This window comes from Ursus americanus, chromosome 2 (genome assembly GCF_024610735.1).
Source record: "Ursus americanus isolate L20-20 chromosome 2, mUrsAme1.1.p, whole genome shotgun sequence".
In the NCBI taxonomy this organism is placed as follows: Eukaryota; Metazoa; Chordata; class Mammalia; order Carnivora; family Ursidae; genus Ursus; species Ursus americanus.
In genome coordinates, this window is record NC_142128.1 from 90,339,346 (window position 1) to 90,364,444 (window position 25,099).

The following is a 25,099-nucleotide window of genomic DNA, read 5'->3' on the forward strand; positions in this document are numbered from 1 at the left end:
ATTGGGTTAACGACTTAGCTTGTTCTTCTTGTCATATTATTTGCTCATTTCTAACTTCCATTTCTTCACAAAAGCCATTTGCTGAAACCCAGAATGCCCTTTTGCTTATCTGTCAACCCCTTCTCTCATCTTTAATAACCTTCCCAGATTTTCTACTTTATGACTTCATTTATTTGAACTTGCAGATTTTTTTAAGGATTAAATCTTGTATTTGGGAATATTTTCTGGTAATATGAACTCATTTCCATTTTCCCTAAGCAGACTAAGTGTTTCCATGTTGTAATTACATACCTGCTTTATGCTTTTCCCTTGCAATAAAAATGAAAACAAAAACAAACTGTATATTACTTCCATCACTGAAATTTCTACGTAGGAAATTTTCTGTTAGATATGGAGCCTATCATGTGGTAATATGGTAATCCTAGCCTTGTCATAGTTGCAAGAGGTGATGTTATTATTTCTGGAACACTATACAAGTCATTTGTTTTATATATATTTGAGTACCTGTTATGTGCCTGCCATTTACTCTGATCTTTAAGTCCTTGTGCTGTGCCAAAGACCATCACTGCATCAGTTCTCTATGATGTCCTTTTTAAATTTATCTTGAAAGTACCAAATGTGAGATGAAAAAGTAGTTTTTAATTAGTACAGAGAAACCTGATGGATGTAGATTTCTGTTTTGATAAGGTAGAGTGAAGTAAGTGGGTTATAAAAATTAGCTTCAACTTATAAAGCTGAAGTAAATTTATAGTAATTTGGATACAGAATAAAAGACGTGCTGTCTTTTCAGGAGTCTTCTTTATAAATCACCCTTGTAATTTCTTAGAAATAATTTTTTTTCCTGATTGTTAGGAGCAGTGCATTTTTACTCTAGAAACTTGTAGACATTTAAAAAGAAAAAGTTTCCCATAATTTTATGACCTAGAGACATACACTGTTAACATTATGATGAATGTCTTTTTTGGTTTATTTTAAACGGACACATATGCGATTTTTTAAAAACAGGAATGCGATTGTACTGTATCCTGTATTTAGAGATTGTCATTTTTAGTCTGTAAAAAGTGATATAGCGGCCTTTTTTCCTAATGTCAATTTGATCTTTCTCTGGGTTTGCGGATATATATATATTATATATATATATATATATAATATATATATATATATAATTTTTTTTTTTAAGATTTTATTTGAGAGAGGGAGAGCATGAGTGGGGGTGGGGAGGGGCAGAGGGACAAGCAGACTTGCCGATGAGCAGGCAGCCCAGTGCGGGGCTCAGTGCCAGGACTGGGAGATCATGACCTGAGCCGAAGGCAGACGCGCCAAGACTGAGCCATCCAGGCACCCCTAGTGTAACAATATTTAAAAAGTTTTTTTTATTATAAGGTAATATGTAATTATAAAAAGTCAAACATTACCGAAATATATATTGTAAGTAAGGATGTTTCTTGTAATTCTCTTTCTTCAGCTATAACCACTAAGAGTTATTAGATTATTTTTCATGGCATATAGTTATGTATTACAATATGATTTTTTGGGGTATTTTTTTTTATTGATGTTTACAAAATTATTTAGTCAATTTCCTAGTGTTTTGGTTGCTTCTAATTTATTTTGCTCTTTACAGATAATCTTGAATTGAGCACCTTTCTATGTATATACCTTTGCTCATTTCCTTAGGGTAAATTCCTAGAAATAAAATCATTACATCAAAGAGGATACAAACCTTAAGGTTTTCCATACAACTTGCCTTCTGGAAATGTTGTGGCAGTTACATTTCCTTCAACAGTACATGAGGTTGTTTATATTCACATGTGCTCCTTAACTCTGCTAGTATTTTCTTTAATTTTTTCATTCTGTTTGGTAAAAAAAAAAGTATATAATTAAAATCAGTTTTTTTTTTTTATCCTACCGAAGGTGATGATTTTCTCATGCTTATTGACTAACGTTTGTCTTGTCGATTTTCCTGTTTTTCTCTTACTTTCTTTTTTTATTTGAATGTGCTCTTTTTATATTAAGGATATCAGCACTCCAAGAACAAGAATAGTCTATTTGCTTAACTAAATCATAGGCATTTGCTTTTCTTGGGTGTTGTTATATAGTATTTAAATTGCATAAACTTAAAAGTTAGTACATTTTTTAAACATTCTATATCCAGTAGACTTGTTATTCAAGTTCATTTTTAAATATTAACTTTTGTATACTGTTACCTAATGCTCTATGTATTTTTATTATGATAAAATATAAGCTGAAAGAAATTTGATAACAAATTACTTGTTTTAAATGAGAAATAGAAGACTTAAGGCATTATTTTATGACCAGTTTATTAGTCCTTCACTGATTTAATGAACCCTATTTTATTTTTTTTCTGCTAATAGCTACAAGTGTATTCATCAGAGTTTGGAGGATAATAATAGATGTCCCAAGTGTAACTATGTTGTGGATAATATTGACCATCTGTATCCTAATTTCTTGGGTGAGTCTTTGGAATGATTCTTTATTATTTAAAATATTCTATCCCCAAAAGTGTATGCTGGCACTCACTAATTTATTTACAGAACTTAGTGTAGGGGTAAAGCAAGTCTTTCCTACTCACCTGGGTGCTTTCCCTAGTCTTCGTTATTTTGTGACGTATTTTCTATACCATGTGTTGTTAGTATTATATTGTTTTTAAGTTTCACAAAAAAAATTGATACAACTCTTAGTTTCTTACATAGATGGACAGAATGTGAGGTTAAAGGGGGTGCCAGGGGTCCAGAATAGGTACCTTTCTCTTTATACAGTGTGGTGCAATCCTGCTGGTTGTGCTTCTGGTGTAGAAGTGAGAGTCAAGGGAAGAAAGTGTTAATAGAGAAGGGGAAAGGGGCGGGGGAAACTTGGGTAATTGGATTCCTGGATAGTGGAAGAGTCTGTGACCTGGGGAAGCAAATGAAATTAAGAACCTGGAGAAGGAACTTAGGAAAAGAGGAAATATTGAGTGGTGTGATACCCTGCAGAACTGGACTTTATGGGCTAGGTTGGGTAGAAGGGAAACGAAAGTCCCGCAAAGCAAAATCCTGTGTCCCTGAACTCGGAAACATGGATTAATGCTGCTGTATCGGCTCTAGAATCACTTTTCTATCAGTTGTCATAACTTTGAAAAAATTTCTTTTGGAATGGTTAACTACGGAAAGGAATCTAAGCTCTGACAGTTTTGGTGTTTACTAAAATTTTCAGGCAACATTCTTTTTTTTGTTTTGTTAAAGATTTTATTTATTTATTTGACAGAGAGAGAGACGGACAGAGAGAGAGGGAACACAAGCAGGGGGAGTGGGAGAGGAAGAAGCAGGCTCCCAGCAGAGGAGCCTGATGTGGGGCTCGATCCCAGAACGCAGGGATCACGCTCTGAGCCTAAGGCAGATGCTTAACGACTGAGCCACCCAGGCGCCTCTGAGGCAACATTCTTTAACGAGTCCAAAAGCTGGAAATTCTTTTGTGTGAATTTCTAACTAAAGGGAGCACTATATAGTAGTATGGAAGGACTTTCAAAATAGAGTAATGTTTTAGTTAGAAAGTGATTTCATACATTAAGTATATATTATCACATGTATCCAGTGAATAGTGAAGTCACACTTACTGATTTTCTGAGCTAGAAATTACCTGGGTGATGATCTAGTTTTCAACCTTCTCCTTTTATAGATAATAAATTTTGTTTTAGATAATTGGAGTCTAAGTATTTTATGCCCATATTTGAAGTCCTTTAATTATAGTGCAGCTTCTAATGTGATTATGAATGTCAGCCATGGAAATAACATTTTATCCTGATAAATCTTTTTCTGTTTTTTTTTTTTTTTTAAAGATTTTACTTATTTATTCGACAGAGATAGAGACAGCCAGCAAGAGAGGGAATACAAGCAGGGGGAGTGGGAGAGGAAGGAGCAGGCTCATAGCGGAGGAGCCTGATGTGGGGCTCGATCCCGTAACGCCGGGTTCACGCCCTGAGCCGAAGGCAGACGCTTAACCGCTGTGCCACCCAGGCGCCCCTTTTTCTGTTTTTCTTCCCATCATCCCTTTCACTATTTACCATTTGTACAATAATAGTCACATTCATAGGTTCCCACATTAGGTAGATTGGGATCCTGTGCATTCAGGATGCCATTGAGATCTATTTCTGAACGTGGAATTCCACTTTTTTTTTTCCTTTACTGATAAAACTCTTCTAAGTTACTTATTTCCATTGCTTCAGCTTGAGATTACGTGATCTATTTGTATAGTGCCTGTCATTCTTGGTTGGGTTGAGGACCTTGAACCTTTTGAACTAATTTCAGATTTCTTTTTGAGCATGGTGAAATAAGTATATGTTTTACAATTTTGAAGGCTACTAGGTAGACTTGCACTTATTTATTGATAGTTTAGGACCCTTCCCTTTTATTTATGTATGTATATATGTATGTGTGTATTTATTTATTTAAAGATTTTATTCATTTATTTGTCAGAGAGAGAGAGAGGGAGAGATCACAAGCAGGGAGAGTGGCAGGCAGAGGGAGCCCAATGTGGGACTTGATCCCAGGACCCTGGGATCATGACCTGAGCTGAAGGCAGATGCTTAACTGACTGAGCCACCCAGGTGTCCTAGCACCCTTCCCTTTTAATACTGTATATTTACCTGAGTCATGGGTAAAGGGCTGAACTATGCGTTTTCTGTAGCAGTGGTCTTCAGAACTTTTTGCTTGGGTGAGTGATAAAAATTTTGAAAAATAATGTTCTTCCTCACACATTGATCCCCTGTTTAAAATTATCATCCACAATTTTTCTTTTTAAGTTTAAGCAGTTGTAAAGGATGTAACTTTAGGGGTATTATAAATCTGGTTATTTAAAAATAAAGCTTTTATCTGTTTTTAAAATATATTCAGTAAAATCTAAATATCATAGTGATTTGATATTTATCATTGATTTGAAAATAGACACCTTTCATTAACAATGGGAATTTTATTCATTCCTTTTCTTTTTGAATTTCTGTTTAAATTGATTATCCTTCACATAATTTTATCCTTATATAATGTATTTTCATGCTTGAAATCCTTATCAGTCTATCTGTAATACTTTTCTGTAACTGAAATGTATATAAATAGAAACTATAGACATAGAAATTTTTTTTTTGAACATAATTTTCTGTTAAGAATTTAAAAATCTCAAATTTTTCTCTGGGTTATTACTGAATTATTAGTATGTAGTTGGTCAAACAAATATTTACAAATTTTATTATGTATTAGACATAAATATTTATTGAAAATGTGCTGCTGATAAGGTTTGGTGCTTTTCTCAGTTCTAGTACCCTTGGTAGTTATTACTAGGACAGGGAATCCGTTTCATTTGTATTCTTTTTATTATTTGTTTATTCATTTATTTAGGATCATCATACCTTTTAAAAATTGAGATATAATTGATACATAACATTATGTAAGTTTAAGATTCTTCTTTTTAGTTTTAAAGTTAAGTCTTGAGAAACTTTGCTTACATGGATAGGTTGATGGGGAGTGAAGAAATTCTGTTGACAGTAACGTCACTCAGTTTTTTGACCTCGGTCTGAATTAAGAAATTAAGAAAAAAACATTTATTATTTATCATCAAAAACAATCTTAATGCTCAGTTAGTTAACAAGTCAAGTCCTTTCTTTAATTTTAATGAAAGCAAAGAATTGGAAGCCAAACACTCAAAAAAGATTTGGTTTTCTGATCATTATAATCATATAATTTTTTGTCAAGACAAGTACTTTGATTTTTCCTTTCCCGCCTTAAACACTATACCACAGACCCTTTTTTTTCTGACTTCCCTTCCCCTATCTTTTCTTCTACCTTCCATTGTAGTCTATTTCATTCCCCTCTTGTACCCTCGCTCCTCCACATTCACTGTTCTTTCCATCCTACTTGGTCTTAAGAGCTTTCTTTCTTCCCTTACTAGAAGCTTCTTGCAAGGTGATGTCTTCCTGTCCACATCTATCCTGCACCTGGCCCCCTCCCCCAATTCCTGCAATTGGTCTCCTCCGCTCCTGCCAAGACTTGCTCTCTAGCTCTCCCTATCCCTCTCTCCAGCTGCCTGCCTCCATCTCTCTCCCTCACTCAATCTCTTTTCTAGCTTTCTCTGTCTATATATAAAATTTATAAATTGAATTTTATCTTCCTTATGAATAACTGTATTATTCTTTGAAGGGACAGCTTGAATGCTCAGTTTAAAATGCTGGCTTAAAAAAAAATAAAGCGTATAACATCCTTCCTACTGCCAGGTAGTGTCCTAAGTGCTTTGTGTAAGCTAACTCATTTAATTTTCAGTCCTATGTGATAGGTACTTTTGTTATCATCCTCATTCTTCAGGTGAGGAAACTAAGGCACAGAGAAATTGGGTTACTTGTATAACGTTATACAGTAGTATTGGTGGAATTGGAATTTGGTCCTAAGCAGTCTGTCTCACAAGTATATGTGCTTTAACTATACTCTCCTGTTTCTAAAAAGATAGTTACTAGAATGGAAGCTTTAGAAGTAAAAATGCATTGTTTGTTATTAGTACTGTGGTCATTTTAAGGATCCAGAAAATTGTAATTATGGATATAGACTATCCTTCAAGTTCACTGATACACGAGATTTCTCAGTAAAATGCAATTTAATGTACACATGTTAAGTATTACAGTTCAAGACAGTTTTTATTCAAATGGTTAATTCTGTAACTGAAACGTTAAACTCTTAATTATGTACTTTTCTTCATTCCCACTACATTATTTCAAGCTTTCCTTTCTCTTCCCTGGGTTATAATTGTAACTTTGCTTGTGAGATACATACCAGGCTCTTCAGAATCAGGCTCCCATCTATCTACATTTCCAGCCTTAGTTCATAACCTATTAATCATTAACAAAATCAGTTTGACCCTGTGTTTCAGCCATATTGATTTAAAGTCATCTTATCTCCTGCTCTTGTATGACTTTAACACCCTCTTTCTCACACCCTTCTCTGAATTCTTTTCCACTTTTTCTGCTTGATGAATCTCTGTGTGCATGTTATGGCTCAATTATAATGTCACCTTTCTATGTGTAGCCTGCTCATTTACACTTTGATTGCTCCTTGTCCTGTGTTCTTTATAAGTCTACGTCAATGATAGTACTGATTATCACATTGTAACTACTGCACATATATATTTGTCTTCCTACTCAGAGTTGCTTGAATCTTAGATTGAATCTTACTTATATTGAGTCTTATTTATCTTTGAAGCTTGGATTCCTAGTATGAGTTTGGTACTTCTCTGGTATGTTTGAAAGTATTTATAGTTGGATTGTGGTATAGTGGAAAATATTAGATAGTTGGATTTGTATCCCAACTCTGTTTTGTATTGTATGTCACCATGAGTAAGTTCTTGATGCTCCCGCTAATATTCCCTCATCTTTAAAACGGGGAGAATAGGGGTGCCTGGGTGGCACAGCGGTTAAGCGTCTGCCTTCGGCTCAGGGCGTGATCCCGGCGTTATGGGATCGAACCCCACATCAGGCTCTTCTGCTTTGAGTCTGCTTCTTCCTCTCCCACTCCCCCTGCTTGTGTTCCCTCTCTCGCTGGCTGTCTCTCTCTCTGTCGAATAAATAAATAAAATCTTTAAAAAACAAAAACAAAAACGGGGAGAATAACCCATAGGATAAGGTCTATAAAGTACTAGCCTAGTGCTAAACTGAGTGCTAGTTTCTTTTTCTTTATCAGATTTTTTGTTGTTTTTGTTCGTTTGTTGTTATCAGTTAATTGTTAAAGACAGAAGAAAAGAATTTGTAGAATTGATTAATTCAGTGGTTCTGTGATAGGATCAAGGTCTTTCCATCTTTCTGTTCCGCTATCCCAGCGTGTATTGGTTCTTTGACTAGCTCCCCCCAAGATTGCAGGATGGCTCTGAGCAGTTCCAGGTATCATCTCTTAATGAAGGGAGGGAAAGAACTTGTTTTCTTCCTATCCTTTTTGTTGTGAAAGACAGCATACTCTTCATTGGTTAAAAGTAGGTCACAAACTTAGTCCCATGTCAATTATGCCAAGGGTATGAATGCCTAGATTGGCTTAGGTTAGTCAAGAATCATACCATTGGACTGGGGTGGAACTTAGCTTTTCCGAAAGTATGTGGCTTGGAAAAAAATTATATGTTGTTTTAGAAAAAGGGGGGGAGATGGTTTTGGATAGGTAACTGACAGTATCTGCCATGGTATTTATAGGAAGATAACAAAAAGGAGAACAAATAAAAATCCTTAGTGTCTACCTTATAGAATCAACTAGGTACCATGTGGAGAATGGAACAGCCTCACACAGTGAGGAATTGTCTCCCTCCAGTTGCTGATAGTGTCATCATTGAGATATGTACGAGAAAGCACATATTCCAGAGAATTCTCCTTTAATAATAGTGGTAGTAATAATAGCAGTTGTAGCATTAGAATCTGTGGCATATTTGTTTTCTGATTTGAAGTAAAATGAAAACCTAGCATTTTTGGCTTAGCATCTTTTTAATTTGGGGGCTTTTAAAAGTAAAAATAGAACGCGTTTAAACAGAAGAATTAGATGGTACATTTGACAACAATACAAATTATATGTGCTTTTTGTTTTGTTTCTCTTTTCAGTGAATGAGCTCATTCTCAAACAGAAGCAAAGATTTGAGGAAAAGAGGTTCAAATTGGACCACTCAGTGAGTAGCACCGTATGTTTCAACTCTTATTACTATTTTTAGTAAATTTCGATTTGTTGTTTTTATTGGTTTAGTATTAGATATTAAAGCTTAGTATGTCATTGATTTTTTTTGAAAGAAAATTTGTTTAAGATTATTCTGCTTAATAAAGAACTTTGTTAACTGCATTGTCTAAAATTTAGTGATCATCTTTTGAAAGGTCTTCTGGGATCACATGGAGTCAGAGTTGGCTTGTAATACACGACATTTGGAGGATTATATGGCAGGGTGGAACTATGGTTGGTAATTTGGAAAAACTGTTGGAAGATTCTCAGTTTAAGAGAATCAGTCCTAAATTATTGAGGGAAGTGAGCCTAAATTAATACGTTACCAAGTGCAAAGTTGAAATATAGCTAGACAAATAATTAAAATCCAAGCACTTATTTTGAAGGGAATTACACCTTTAGATGTGCTCACTTAACATTTTTCTTGAATATGCCTTCTGTATCTGTTACCAAGATTGATTTAAGGGAGAAGTAGTGTTTAATTTATAATTAGAAGGCAGTGGGGAACCACTGGCTAGGAAGTAGGTTAAAATATTATAGTGTATTTTTGATGTCTATGTAATAAACATATTAGAAAGTAGCAGTTAAACATTTATTTTAGGCTCTTTAAAACAATCTTCTTAGGAAGTTACTGTGTTTCTTCATTTTTAGAATGGCCACAGGTGGCAAATATTTCAGGATTTGTTGGGAACTGATCAAGATAACCTTGATTTGGCCAATGTCAACCTCATGTTGGAATTACTAGTCCAGAAGAAGAAACAACTGGAAGCAGTAAGTGGCAGTTGAACTTTAAAAAATTTTAATTGGTGGTCTTTATTGCACTGAAAAAGATCCAGAAATGTTTAAAAATAATAGGGTAGTATCTGTCACTCAGTCCGTCCAATTTTATTCAATAAGAAAGAGCATGCGCAAGGTGTCATTTCTAACAGATTCCCCTTTTTTAAGGGAAAGAAAATACAAATTTCTTATAAGTTGTAGTGGCCAGTTTATATGAAGAAAAACAGTGATAAGAAAGATCATGAGAAAGTACAGTTTCATTTTAATAGGGAATAATTATATTGGTCATTTTTCTTATAATGAATATATTCCTTGCCAGATCGTCCCTTATTCACATGACATTTGGAAGAGAAAATAGAGATTATTTTTACCTACATAAAATCCTTTTAGGAGGTGTCTGTTGGTGACAGTTGTAGTGTATGGCTTAAATAAAGGCATTTAGAAAGATGGGAACTGGAACTAAATATATCCTGTTTCATGTAATAAAATGTAAATAAATGTAAAATTGCATTTATTTCATATAAATAAATATGAACAACATAAAATATAAACAATATAAAATGTCAGTTTGCATGTATTTGGAATTGAATACGATCTATTAGGAGCAACTCAACACCTTAGCATAAGTAGATTCCCCTCTGATCTAGCTTAAACAAAAAGGGGGTATCTGTTGACAGGGTAAGGGAGTGAGTAACTAACATATGTGAAAAGGAAGAGTTTTAACAACTGAATATTGGGAGGATTGGAACCATAGTCAGCTTCTCTGGAGACTCTAAGGAAATGAGATCAGGCACTTGAATGTTGTTGGATCTTTCTTTGGTGCTTATCGTGTCTGTTTCTTTGGGACAGGTCTGATTTTCTTTTCTTAGATGTTTATAACATAATGTGGTGATTTGCACTTTCTTCATTTATATTTATGTTTTTTGAAAGAAGAAAAGGGACTTCCTTTCCAATTTCAGTTTAAAAAGTTCTATGGGTAGGGGCGCCTGGGTGGCACAGCGGTTGAGTGACTGCCTTCGGCTCAGGGCGTGATCCCGGCGTTGTGGGATTGAGCCCCACATCAGGCTCCTCCGCTATGAGCCTGCTTCTTCCTCTCCCACTCCCCCTGCTTGTGTTCCCTCTCTCGCTGGCTGTCTCTATCTCTGTCGAATAAATAAATAAAATCTTAAAAAAAAAAAATTCTATGGGTAGATTATTAATATAGCTTAGATCTGGATTCCATCTGATCCAATGGGAATCTTAGTAGAAGAAGGGAGTAGCTGAGGTTATGCTTACCAAAATGATTCTCCCATTCTGGGAGGGGGGCCGGGCTGGTGGAAATTTCTCCCATATTTTTTGGGAGAGGGGGCTTTATTTATTTTTTTCTTTCAGTTTTACTGAGGTATAACTGACATATATCACTGTATAAGCTTAACATACCCAGCATAATGACTTGACGTACATGTATTGTGCAGTGTTACCACAGTTCTCTTCCTCTGCCCTCTCCCCCATGCACACATGCGTGCTCTTTCTGTCTCAAGTAAATCAATCAATCAGTCTTTGTAAATTGGGCTCTGTGCGGGGCATGGACCCTGCTTTAGATTCTCTTCCTCTCCCTCTGCTGCTTGCACGCTCCTGTGTGTACTTGCTCTCTCTCTCTCAAAAATAAATAAATTAAAATTAAAAGAAGTTTATATAAAAAGTTTCATATTGTAGTTATCCTTTTGACATATGCCTCTTTGTTTACTTTTTGAGGTTTGTGTTGGTAAATATAGATCTAGTTCATTTTAACTTATATATGGTGATCCATTGCACGAACATATCTATTCCCCTATGATGGACATTTATGTTCTTCCTAAATCTTAGCTGTGAGTGTCAGTATTAACATTTAATATTGTTATACATGTTTTCTTGTGCTCATGTATATACATTTAGTGATTTAAGGAATGAAATTACTGTGTATAGAATTTACATGCACATTTTAACTTGCCAGATATTGCCAGGTTGCTCTTCTCTGGGTTTGTACTATATGAACACCTGGTATTTTCTCGTTTTTAGTTATTGCCAATATGATAGTCTGATGGTTGTGTGTGTATATGTGTGTGTGTGTGTGTTTTGGATGTTGCTACTTTTCCAAATAGATATTTTGGTAATTGAATTTTAGTTGAATTGCATTGTGGTCAGACATTTATATGATTTTAGATTGGGTATTTTTCTTGATTCCATTTTATTTGCTTTGTGGGTTTATCACGTAAGTTTTTGTTTTGTTTCTTAGTGGTTGCTTTTGTTTGTTTTTTGTTTTGTTTTGTTTTTGTTTTTTTAGATTTTATTTATTTGAGCCGGGGGGAGAATATGAGGGTGGGGGAAGAGCAGAGAGAGAAGCAGATTCTCTGCTAAGCAGGGAGCCTGATGCGGGACTTGATCCCAGGACCCTGAGATTTACAACCTGTGCTGAAGGCAGACACTCAACCGACTGAGTCACCCAAGCGCCCACTTTTGGATTTTTAATATAATTGTTGTTACATTGTAACTTCAAGTAATACCCTTCATCTGTATTATAGGAATCTTAGAATAATATACTTCATTTCCTCTCTTCTGGCATTTGTACTATATTTTGTCATATATTTTATTTCTATATACTGATAAGGGTGTGTTAAAAATATAATTTTGTCTATTTTTCATTAATTGTGATTTTTGCCTAATGTATTTTGAAGCCTGTTTTTTGGCATATACATGTTTAGGATTGTTATGTCTTCTGGACATACTAGCCCCTTTCCATTATGAATTGTGTATGTTTATTGCTGGAAATATTTTTTGTTCTGAAGTCTGCTTTTATATTTTTTGATAGCCTCAGTAGCTTAGTTATGATTAGAGCTTCCGTGGTATGTCCTTCTTCATTTTTTTACTTTATTCCATCATTGTCCTTGTGTTTTAAAAATGTATCTCTTAATAGTATGTAGTTGCGTTTCTTTTTATATATATATATATATTTTTAAAGATTTTATTTATTTGTCAGAGAGAGAGAGTTCAAGCAGGGGGAGCGGCAGGCAGAAGCAGGCTCCTTGCTGAGCAAGGAGCCCAATATGGGATTCGCATGCCCCGAGCTGAAGGCAGACTGAGCCAACCGACTGAGCCACCCAGGTGTCCCTGAGTTTCTTTTTTTAAACACACTCAAATAAACTTATTTAATTCAAGTTCTTAAGTTCATTTTAATGTAATATAATTATTGATATTGTCAGGTTTGAGGTCTGCCACTTTGGTATTTTCTATTTTTCCATATATTATTTATTCTGTGTTCTTCTTTTCTTGCCTTCTTTAGAAATCAAGTTTCTAGGATTTTCCATTTTAGTATTACCTTTTATCTTCTCTATTTTTCACGTACTTCTAAAATTGTATTTCTAGTGGTTTCTCTAAAGATTATAAAATACTTTTTTTTTTTTAAAGATTTTATTTATTCATTTGACAGAGAGAGAGACAGCCAGCGAGAGAGGGAACACAAGGAGGGGGAGTGGGAGAGGAAGAAGTAGGCTCCTAGCAAAGCAGGGAGCCCAATACGGGGCTCGATCCCAGGACCCTGGGATCATGCCCTGAGCCGAAGGCAGACGCTTAACGACTGAGCCACCCAGGCGCCCCTATAAAATACTTTTTATAGCCAACCTTGAGTTTATAGTATGCTACTTCATGGATGATGTATTCATAGTGAATACTGAATATATACTATTTTATGGAAAATGTAAAAGTTCACAATAATTCAGTTTACCAAAGTCCTGCTTTTTGTGATTGTTACTCAACCTCACTAAATATTTGTTTTTGTTTTAGTTAATAGACTTTCGAAGATATGATGCAAAAAACCCCCCACAAAAATAAAAAATCCTCTTTAAGTCCAATTTACCCTTTCAGATGTTTTCATTTTTTTCTTGTGTATCTGAGCTGCTATCTTGCTCATTTCCTTTTGTCAATATAACTTTTTTTTTTTTTTTTACTATTTCTTGCAGAGCTGATAGTTCTGTTCTCTATGGAAGTCTAGTTATTTTTTTTTCTTTTTAGTACTTTAAAGATATGTTTTCATTGTCTTTTTACTTCTTTGTTTTTGATGAAATTAGCAGTCATTCTTACTATTCTTTCCCTGAAGGTGGTATAGCTTTTTTCTCTTTAGTTGCTTTTAAGACATTCTTTTTTTTTTTTTTTAAAGGTTTTATTTATTTATTCGATAGAGATAGAGACAGCCAGCAAGAGAGGGAACACAAGCAGGGGGAGTGGGAGAGGAAGAAGCAGGCTCATAGCAGAAGAGCCCGATGTGGGGCTCGATCCCATAACGCCGGGATCACGCCCTGAGCCGAAGGCAGACGCTTAACCGCTGTGCCACCCAGGCGCCCCTCTTTTGTTTTTCTTAAGAGATACTCTTTTTGATATTGGTTTTCTGTAGCTTGACTGATATTTTTTAGTTTTATTTAAAAAATATTTATCTTGTTTGTTTTACAGTACCAGAGGATCTGTTCTTTGAACATGATGAAGGTTTATTCAGCCCTATACTTTCCTTTTCCTCTAGGATTCCAGTTATATGTTATAATGTTTTATATTATCCTACATATTTCTGGTGTTCTTTTCTGTCTACGAATTGGTATAAATAATTTATATTGGACTGTCTTTGAGTTCATTATTTCTTTCCTCAGCCTGTCCAGTCTCCTTCTAACCCCATCCAATATTTTTTTTTATTTCAGACTTTGTATTCTTCATTTTTTTTCAATGTTTATCTATAAGTAATCTCTATACCCAGTGTGGGATTGGAACTCATGACCCTCAGATCAAGAGTCACATGCTCTTCTGACTGAGCCAGCCAGGCACTCCATAATTCTTCATTGCTAAGATTAACATTTTGTTCTTTCCATTTCTTTTCTGTAATTCATTTGTTTCACTTGTATTGTCTACTTTTCCTCTTAATTCCTTTTTTTTTTTTTTTTAAAAGATTTTATTTATTAATTTCACAGAGAGAGAAAGAACACGAGCAGGAGGAGCAGGAGAGGGAGGAGCAGGAGAGGGAGGAGCAGGCTCCCCGCTGAGCAGGGAGGCTGATGTGGGACTCGATCCCAGGTCCCCAGGATCATGACCTGAGCGAAGGCAGACACTTCACTGCTGAGCCACCCAGGCACCCTCCTCTTAATTCCTTAACAATGTTTAGTAATGTTTTAAAGTCCTTTTTGCCCATTCCAGCATTTGGATCATCTGTTAATTTCATTCTTTTACCTGTTTTTTCTTTTGACTTTCCATCTTTGCATGTCTTTTAATTTTTTAAATTGTAGCTTAGACATTCTGTATTCAAAAGTGTATAGAGACTCCAGTAGTTAATACTATCTTCTTGAAAGGTATTGCCTTTTCCATTGTCAGGGAGCAAGGATAAGAGATTTATCTCTCTTTGGTCTAATTGGGAATTTAGCTGAGTTTGGGTTCAGTTGTTGCTTTGGTTTCAGTCCGTTGACTTTAAAGAGTATAGTTGACCCTTGAACAACATGGGTTTGAGCTGTGTAAGTCCACTTATACACAGGTTTTTAAAAAATAAATACTATAAAAATATTTTCTTTGTGATTTCTTTTTAAAAACATTTTACTATCTTTAGCTTACTTTATTGTAAGAATATAGTATATAATACATGTGCAGACTATATTAATCGACTATGTTATAAGTAAGGCTTCTGGTCAACAGTAGGCTATTAGTAGTTAAAATTTTGGAAGGTTGAAAGTTATATGTGGATTTTCGACTGTGCTGGGGATTGGTGTCCCTAATTCCTGTGCTGTTTAAGGGTCAACTGTAGTATTTTACTTTTTAGTTTATCTCTTTTTTATTGTTACTGGGAGTAACCTTTTACATTATAATCTGAAGAGTGTTGGTTACTATTTTTTTTAACTTAAATATTTTGTATTGTGAATGTGTGTATATGATAACAGTTCTTTGAAATTTTAGTTGCTTATTCTATGTACTATTTATATTGTCACTTTTTATAAATATTCCTCTTATATATTTTAAAGATTTTATTTATTTGAGAGATTGAGAGAGAGAGAGAGAGAGAGAGATCATGAGCCTGGGGGAGGGGCAGGGAAGGGGAAGGAGGCTCCCTGCTGAGGAGGGAGCCTAATGTGGGGCTTGATGCCAGGACTCCAGAATCGACCTGAGCTGAAGGCAGGTGCTTAAGTGACTGAACCACCCAGATGCCCCTATTCCTTGTATATTTTGAAGCACATGTTTTCTTTTTCTTTTTCCTTTTTTTTTAAAAGATTTTATTTATTCATTTGTCAGAGAGAGAGACAGCCAGCGAGAGAGGGAACACAAGCAGGGGGAGTGGGAGAGGAAGAAGCAGGCTCCCCGCAGAGCAGGGAGCCCGATGCGGTGCTTGATCCCAGGACTCTTGGATCACGTGCTGAGCCGAAGGCAGATGCTTAACAACTGAGCCACCCAGGTGCCCCTGAAGCACATGTTTTGAAATTGTTTCAGGGGATCATTTATATTCTTTACATTTAATTATTTAATTGGGTGTTTGTATCTTCTATTTAACAATTTTTATTAAAAAAATTTTTTTTTCTTTTAAGATTTTATTTATTTGTCAGAGAGAGAGACAGAGAGAGCATAAACAGAGGGAATAGGCAGGCAGAGGGAGAAGCAAGCTCCCTGCTGAGCAAGGAGCCTGATGTTGGATTTGATCCCAGCACCCTGGGATCATGACCTGAGCTGAAAGGCAGACGCTTAACCGACTGAACCACTTAGGCATCCCTATTAAAAAATTTTCACAGTAAAACCCTTTCCAGTGCAGAGAGGTATATTAATTTACTAATACGACTATGGATTTAAAAATTTTTCTTCTAGCTGTCAGTTTTTGATTCATAATTCTTGTTGTTCAATGCAAAGAACTGGAAATTACTTGACTTAAAAAGAGATTTGTTATCTAGTCTTAAGAGTAATTTATAAAAGATTGGTTATTCTTAAAATAATATTTATTTATTTGAGAGAGTGTGCACCCATGTTGGGGGAGGGGCGGAGGGAGAGACTCTCAAGCAGACTCCCCACTGATTGCTGAGCCTGATGCGGGGCCTCAGTCTCAGGACCCATGAGATCATGACCTGAGCCGAAATCACAAGTTGGATGCTTAACTGACTGAGTCACCCAGGTGCCCGAAGAGTTGTTATTTTTATAAAAAGTTTTGTTATCTAGTCTTTACTTAAAGTAATTCGCTTTTTTAAGCAGCAGTATTTTATTTCTTTGTTTTGCTGTTCTAGAGCCTTTCATACCCCAGAGACTGTATCAAGGTAAATTTCAGGTGGGTTAAAGATACATCTTTCCCCCACCTACCATCCATTTTTAAACTTCTTTAAAGAATGAAAAGAAATTTTGAAAGAAGAGGTTGGAGTTTAGAAATGGAATGATGTCTGATGAACAGATATTGAAGGTTGAGAATTTGGGAATTAATTCCCTTAAAACTCTGTGTCCACGTATGCTTTGAAAGGTCTACATGTGGGGCTCCTGGGTGGCTCAGTCGTTAGGCATCTGCCTTTGGCTCAGGTTGTGATCCCAGAGTCCTGGGATCTAGCCCCATGATGGGCTCCCTGCTTGGCAGGGAGCCTGTTTCTCTCCCGCTCCCCCTGCTTGTGTTCCCCCTCTCACTGTCTCTCTCTCTCTGTCAAATAAATGAATAAAATATTAAGAAAAAAAAAAGCCTACATGTATCCTCAGCTGTTCAAGGCTATTGTAGCTAGTCATAATACCAGAAGTGCATATACTGTAGAGTTTTTTTTGGCAGTTTTAAGGAAACTATGTATTGATACAGAGAAAAATTATCAAATAATAGTAACATTTGTGTAAGATCTGGCAATATGGCTCATTTGTGAAGTTTTACATGCTTATTTTATAGATAAAAAACCCGAAGCCAAGTAGGGGAGACATTGATAAGATTTTACAGTGTTTTTAGGGTATAATGCTAGAACTTTTGGCTTCCTGACATATCTGGAAAGTTTTATCTTGTCTTCTTTCTTGTTCCCCTGACCCTCTTTGCCTTCTCCTTCCTTTGAAAAACAAAAATCTAAGTAAAATATTCTCCTAATTTACAAAGTCAAACGATCTTAAAAGGTTTATAGCAAAAAATCAGCAGTCCTCAGTTACATTACTCCTTATCTTTAATATTAACTCCTAGGAGCAAACTTTTGTTTTTACTTCTAATTTCTAAATAACATGCCTTATTGTTCTACTTGGAAAGTCTTGTATAAGGAAACATTTCTTCCTTCAAAATTCCAGTTGCCCTCCTTTGAGAAACTACTCAGAGTTAACTCTTCTTGGGAAGATGAACTCATAGTATCTAAGCTTATAAGGCCCATATTATTCATTTCTAGTAAAATATATAAAGGTTAGTTAGACTAGATCTTCTCATAGGTCTGACCAGTGTATTTTTACCCAGTTGGAAAGTTCTTTAGAAGCCAATATCAGAGGGATATGGAATTGGGACATGAAGAGTTAATTATATAATTCACCTGTGGGCTATGATCAGGCAGTTGCTTCTGTTTTCATAGTAGAGATAATCTTATGTGATTTTTAGAATAAAAAAGTTAATTGCAGAAAAGATTTGAAAAATACAAAACCAATGTTTAATAAAAAATTGAAGCATATTCCTTTTCAGATCAGACGTGGTCTCTTTTGAGACAATTGACTGTAAACCAGATGGGACAAATGTGATAAAACTTGCTATATTGCAGAGCACTAAGGGTGGAGAATAAGAATCTAAATATATTTCTTCTTTTTTTCTTAATTTTTTTTTCACTTTTACTCCAGTTTCCTCATCTGAAAATGAGATAATTAGGCTAAATGATCATATCATTGATGGAAGCTTTGGCAATTGCAAGAAATGATTAGAGAATTACCTTCTTGTACTTTACTTTTAGTGGTGGGTTAAATGACTTATTTAAAGTATTACTTTCCTGTTCAATTTCTGAGACAGTTCTTTTTTTTTTTTTTTTTAATTTATTTATTCGACAGAGATAGAGACAGCCAGCAAGAGAGGGAACACAAGCAGGGGGAGTGGGAGAGGAAGAAGCAGGCTCATAGTGGAAGAGCCTGATGTGGGGCTCGATCCCATAACGCCGGGATCACGCCCTGAGCCAAAGGCAGATGCTTAAACACTGTGCCATCCAGGCGCCCCCAATTTCTGAGACAGTTCTAACAGAACATTATATGGCTATTTTATTTTGATAAAATCGGCTGTATTCTTCCCATTTTTAAGCATTTTCTTTTTAAATTGTGTACTATTTCTTTTATGTACTTTTATATTTACATATGAAATTATAGTTTCAGAAATTTGCTATTTATCTCCTTTCTTGAAATTATTCCTTTAAAGACGATTAAATTTCAGAAGAGATGCCATTTGCTGAGTTAAATTCCAGGTGTACTAGTTGGTCCTAGTTTTCCTTTGACCTTGAGGCTTTGGGGGCTTTCTCCCCCTTTCTCCAAATCAGTTGCATTCTTACCTTATTTACATGTCATAGTTGATAGACTGAAATGAAGTAGTCGAAGTTAGTATTTTGAAGGTAGTTTGTTCACATCCTTTGCAAATGAATTAAGAACGTTGACTGTGTATGTTCCTTTTTGTATAAAGATATGGCCTTTGCGCTCTAACCAAATAACCTGTAGACAGTGATAGATAATTAGCGTAAAGAAGTTCTAAGAAAGATGCAGAGGGTATTTGTCACCATTGTTGGGACACAGAGCCCCTGTCAATTTGTTCTCTGTGATAGTTTAACTTACTTTTCAGGAATGTGTCTAAGGTCTTATAAATACCAGTTTGTTTCGCGAGAAAACATCACTTTTTTAAAAAATTTATTTTAAAGTTTTTTTATTACGTTAGTCACCATACAGTACATCCCCTGTTTCCGATGTAAAGTTCGATGATTCATTAGTTGCGTACAACACCCAGTGCACCATGCAATACGTGCCCTCCTTACTACCCATCACCAGTCTATCCCATTCCCCCACCCCCCTCCCCTCTGCAGCCCTCAGTTTGTTTCTCAGAGTCCATAGTCTCTCATGCTTCATTCCCCCTTCTGATTACCCCCCTTTCTTTATCCCTTTCTTCCCCTACCGATCTTCCTAGTTCTTATGTTCCATAGATGAGAGAAATCATATGATAATTGTCTTTCTCTGCTTGACTTATTTCACTTAGCATTATCTCCTCCAGTGCCGTCCATGTTGCAGCAAATGTTGAGAATTCGTTCTTCCTGATAGCTGAGTAATATTCCATTGTATATATGGACCACAACTTCTTAATCCAGTCATCTGTTGAAGGGCATCTTGGTTCCTTCCACGATTTGGCTATTGTGGACAATGCTGCTATGAACATTGGGGTGCATATGGCCCTTCTCTTCACTACGTCTGTATCTTTGGGGTAAATACCCAGTAGTGCAATGGCTGGGTCATAGGGTAGCTCAATTTTTAACTTTTTAAGGGACCTCCACATTTTTTTCCAGAGTGGCTGCACCAACCTGCATTCCCACCAACAATGTAGGAGGGATCCCTTTTCTCCACATCCTCTCCAACAATTGCTGTTTCTTGCCTTGTCTATTTTTGCCATTCTAACTGGTGTAAGGTGGTATCTCAGTGTGGTTTTGATTTGAATTTCCCTGATGGCTAATGATTTTTAACATTTTTTCATGTGTCTGTTAGCCATTTGTATGTCTTCATTGGAAAAATGTCTGTTCATATCTCCTGCCCATTTTTTGATTTATTTGTTTCTCGCGTATTGAGTTTGAGAAGTTCTTTGTAGATCTTGGGTACCAGTCCTTTATCTGTAGTGTCATTTGCAAATATATTCTCCCATTCCGTGGGCTGCCTCTTAGTTTTTTTGACTGTTTCCTTGGCTGTGCAGAAGTTTTTTATCTTGATGAAGTCCCACAAGTTCATTTTGTCTTTTGTTTCCCTTGCCTTTGGAGATGTGTCATGAAAAAGGTTGCTGTGGTAGATGTCATAGAGGTTGCTGCCCATGTTCTCCTCTAGGATTTTGATGGATTCCTGTCTCACATCGAGGTCTTTCATCCATTTGGAGTTTATCTTTGTGTATGGTGTGAGAGAGTGGTCAAGTTTCATTCTTTTGCATGTAGCTGTCCAATTTTCCCAGCACCATTTATTGAAGAGACTGTCTTTTTTCCACCGGATGTTTTTTCCTGCTTTATCAAAGAGTAGTTGCCCAAAGAGCCGAGGGTCCATTTCTGGGTTCTCTATTCTGTTCCATTGGTCTATGTGTCTGTTTTTGTGCCAGTACCATGCTGTCTTTGTGATCACAGCTTTGTAGTACAGCTCGAAATCTGGCATTGTGATGCCCCCAGCTTTGTTTTTCCTTTTCAACAGTTCCTTGGAGATTCGGGGCCTTTTCTGGTTCCATACAAATTTAAGGGCTATTTGTTCCAGTTCTTTGAAAAATGTCCTCAGTATTTTGATCGGGATAGCATTGAAAGTGTAGATAGCTCTGGGTAGCATGGACATTTTAACTGTGTTAATTCTTCCAATCCATGAGCATGGAATATTTTTCCTTCTTTTTGTGTCTTCCTCAATGTCTTTCAAGAGTGATTTATAGTTTCTAGAATATAGGTCCTTTACGTCTCTGGTTAAGTTAATTCCAAGGTAACGTATGGTTTTTGGTGCTATTGTAAATGGGATGGATTCCCTAATTTCTCTTTCTTCAGTCTCATTATTTGTGTATAGAAATGCAGCTGATTTCTGAGCATCGATTTTGTATCCCACCACATTACTGAATTGCTCTATAACTTCTAATAGCTTGGGAGTAGATTCTTCTGGGTTTTCCATATAGAGTATCATGTCATCTGCGAAGAGAGACATTTTGACGTCTTTGCCGATTTGGATACCTTTTAAAACCCTTTTTGTTGTCTGATTGCTGTTGCAAGGACTTCTAGTACTTTGTTGAATAATAGTGGCGTGGCGAGAGTGGGCGTCCTTGTCGTGTTCCTGATCTTCAGGGAAAGGCTTCCAGCTTTTCCCCATTGAGAATAATATTTGCTGTAGGCTTTTCATAGATGGCTTTTATGAGATTGAGAAATGTACCCTCTATTCCTACACTCTGAAGGGTTTTAATCAGGAAAGGATGCTGTATTTTATCAAATGCTTTTTCTGCATCAATTGAGAGGATCATATGGTTCCTGAGTCTTTTCTTGTTATGATGTATCACGCTGATCGATTTGCGAATGTTGAACCATGCTTGCATCCCAGGTATGAATCCCACTTGGTCATGATGGATAATCCTTTTAATGTACTGTTGGATTCTATTAGCCAGGATCTTGTTGAGGATTTTGGCATCCATATTCATTAGGGAAATCAGTCTGTAATTCTCCTTTTTGATGGGGTCTTTGCCTGGTTTGGGGATCAAGGTAATATTGGCCTCATAGAATGAGTTTGGTAGCTTTGAGATACACAAGAGTTGGCTTGTGTATCTTGCTGCTCCCCTGGTGGGGGCATATATATTTATAATTGTCATATCCACTTGTTGTATACATCCTTTAAGAATAATATAGTGCCCTTCTGTGTCTCTAACTATAGTCTTTAGTTTAAAATCCAATCTGTCTGATATGAGAATTGCTACCCCAGCTTTCCTTTGAGGTCCATTGGCATGAAAGATTGTATTCCATCCCTTTACTTTCAGTCTGAATGTATCTTTGGGTTCAAAATGAGTCTCTTGTAGACAGCAAATGGATGGGTCATGTCTTTTTATCCAATCTGCATCCCTGTGGTGTTTTATCGGAGCATTTAGGCCATTTACATTGAGACTGATTATTGAGAGATATGATTTTAATGATGCCATGTTGCCAATAAAGTCTTTGGAGAAAACATCACTTTATATCTTCATGATACTGTGTTTTATAAGTTTATTCAGTTATGAAACATTAATTCAGTTATGTTAATGGGAATATCCTAATGTGATTGTCACTTCATATTTGTTCTCCCTCGTCCTTATTGTCTTGACTTAAACATTTCATTGACCTATTTTGCCTCTTACGTTTAAAATATAAAGATTCCTTCTCTCTCCTCAGGGGGGATAGACTCTGGGAGTGGGATGGCTATGCCTTTGTGGTATGAGTAATATCTTAGTGATTTTGCAAGTTTTGACTGGCTTATTCTTACCATCTGGGGAGTTGTTAAACAAAGATTCCTGTCCCTGTGTTTATTTCAACAAATGCCCCAGATAATTCTGTTGCATAGCAAGGTAGATGAAAATTTTATTAATCTTTGATTTGGAAGTGATTTACTCAGCATTATTATTATTTTTTCAAGTATATAAGAAATCAAAGAGTTACCTTTGTTTATAAGCCATCTCATTCCATTTTTAGCTTTTGATACTCTTTTACATATATTCATTCATCAGGTTCGCCTGGAATTACTTGGTTCTTTGTGTGAATTTTAACGGTAAAAGATAAATATTTGCAATTTTATATTTTATATCCAGAAAATGTCAAGCTTATAATTATCTTTTATCTGTTACATGTTTGTTTCACTTACCAATTTGGGTTATTTACTTTTCCCTCCACTTGATTATATTGAAAGATTTGTTTTTAAATGTTTGATTTTGACTGAAGTTTTCTGTGGAAATATATTAACTCTCACATCTGTGTGAGTGGTAATAACCACAAATAGTAAGTTTAATTTCTGAAGATACGGATTCCTTCCATATTCCTTATTCTCCTGCAAATGGAATTCTTATGGAGAAAGTGATCTTAGTGTCTAGAAACTATGTTGATTCCACTGTGATTTTTGTCTTGATATTCTGTTAGTTTGGTTGGAAGAGAAAGCTGGGACAGATAACAGAATTGCCATTTCACATAAATAGTTTTTTCAGCATGGTAGATGAGGACTGTAATTTAAAACACTTGTTTCTTAAAATTAGTTTTAGTTTTGGGGAAAATGGCTTGTTGTTGTTGTTGTTGTTGTTTTAAAGATTTTATTTATTTCAGAGAGAGAGATGGAGAGTACACATGGGGGCAGGGTCAGAAGAAGAAGCAGACTGCCCACTGGGCAGCGAGCCTGATGCGGATATCCATCCCAGGACCCTGGGATCATGACCGAGTGGAAGGCAGAGGCTTAACCAACTGAGCTACGCAGGCACCCTAAAAATGGCTTGCTTTTAAAAATCCCACTTAGTGAATGGGAAAACTGATTAAGTAGAAGTAATAGGCTAACTTAAATGGATGCATGAATTTGCTTCATACTGGTTATACTGTGGTGTTAAAGAAAACTTTGAACTTGTAGTTATATTTTTAAAAGAACAATTATAATTTTCTTTTATAGGAATCACATGCAGCCCAACTACAGATCCTTATGGAATTCCTCAAGGTTGCAAGAAGAAATAAAAGAGAGGTATATTATTTTGTATCTTTTACATAATGTTTCATTTACTGTTGCTGACTATTACCACTTTTCCCCATTTTTGTAAAGAGATTTCACGCTAAAAAGTTTATATAAACATTTAAAAAGCATTTGAGTTGTAGGCGGTTTTCTAACTCTTTGTTATTTTAACTTCTTTTACCTTAGAACTTGATATTTTAAAAATCCCTTTTGGGAGATTTGCTGAAAAGTTTTTTGTAGGATTGAATACAATGACTTACCTCAAAGCGATAAAAAATAGAAAAGAGAATTATCAAATGACAGCCTACCCTTCACCCTGAAAAGAGAATTTTGGAAATTTTAGATAATAAAGTCTTTAGAATGTGTTGCAAATTTACCTTATGGCAAAAATGCACCCTGGGGGAAAATAGAAGTAAAAATATAGCTACCTACTTAGAATCTGGAAAGTAGAAGACATGAAAGATAGCAAAAAGATGATTTTTTTATTAGTAATCTTATAATCAGAATGTACTAATTTAACGTTCATAAAATTCCTTAGTCATTTCACACTTGTACAAAATATGGGAAAATCAAAGGCAAAATCCTGTGCTATAGGGAGAATGCTAACATAACTTTGAAAGCAGTTTTGTATTTAAATTCCTGTCACAAATCTCTTATATTTTTATTTTAAGTTGTCTAATTAGGTTGTTTTTTAGTCATTTAAAAAATACATGTAACGTCTGTAATGTGCTAAGTTCTAGACTATTATTTGTGAAAATAAAAAGATGAGAGATGTTTTTATTTTGATGAAGTTCTGTTAGTGAGCATTGTCAGAACCTTTACATTATCTAGTTTGATATTTTCCCCTTTTTTGACATTCATGATGTCTGTTTTTTAACTTTTTCTTACTTTGTTCAAATTGTATTTTTCTGTATAATGATATTGTTAATAGCTAAATATTCTTTATATGGTTTATGACTATTTTTCTCTTATCCTTAAGTTTTGCTGAGCTAATAATTGTGATTTTAATATGTCTATTAACAAAAAACATTATCTTCAGTATAAATTTAAAATTTATTATTCTGTTGCTTCTTGGCCTTTTGGTTAAGATCAAGTGTAAAATTTATTCCTCTTGATTTTTTTATTTTCTTTTTTGGTGGGGACTTTTTAAACTTCAGTATGTGTAAGAATCACCTGAAGATCTTGTTAGAATCGAAGTTCTGATTAAGGGTGTATGTTTTGGAGCCCCATAATCTGCATTTCTAGCACGCTTC

At 35.5% G+C, this 25,099-nt stretch overlaps 1 protein-coding gene across 4 annotated transcripts in view; it reads left to right on the forward strand.

Annotated features, from left to right (window-relative positions):
* COP1 (COP1 E3 ubiquitin ligase) overlaps window positions 1–25,099 on the forward strand; it is a 241,315-nt gene that overhangs the window by 30,981 nt on the left and 185,235 nt on the right. For 2 of the 4 annotated variants that reach the window (XM_045811397.2, XM_045811394.2), the window contains exons 3-6: window positions 2,373–2,470; window positions 8,606–8,682; window positions 9,366–9,485; window positions 23,790–23,858. In XM_045811397.2, coding sequence (XP_045667353.2) covers window positions 2,373–2,470; window positions 8,606–8,682; window positions 9,366–9,485; window positions 23,790–23,858 — 364 coding nt within the window. The remainder of the gene's footprint in view (window positions 1–2,372; window positions 2,471–8,605; window positions 8,683–9,365; window positions 9,486–23,789; window positions 23,859–25,099) is intronic. The other 2 variants (XM_045811396.2, XM_045811398.2) reach the window with 1 other exon arrangement.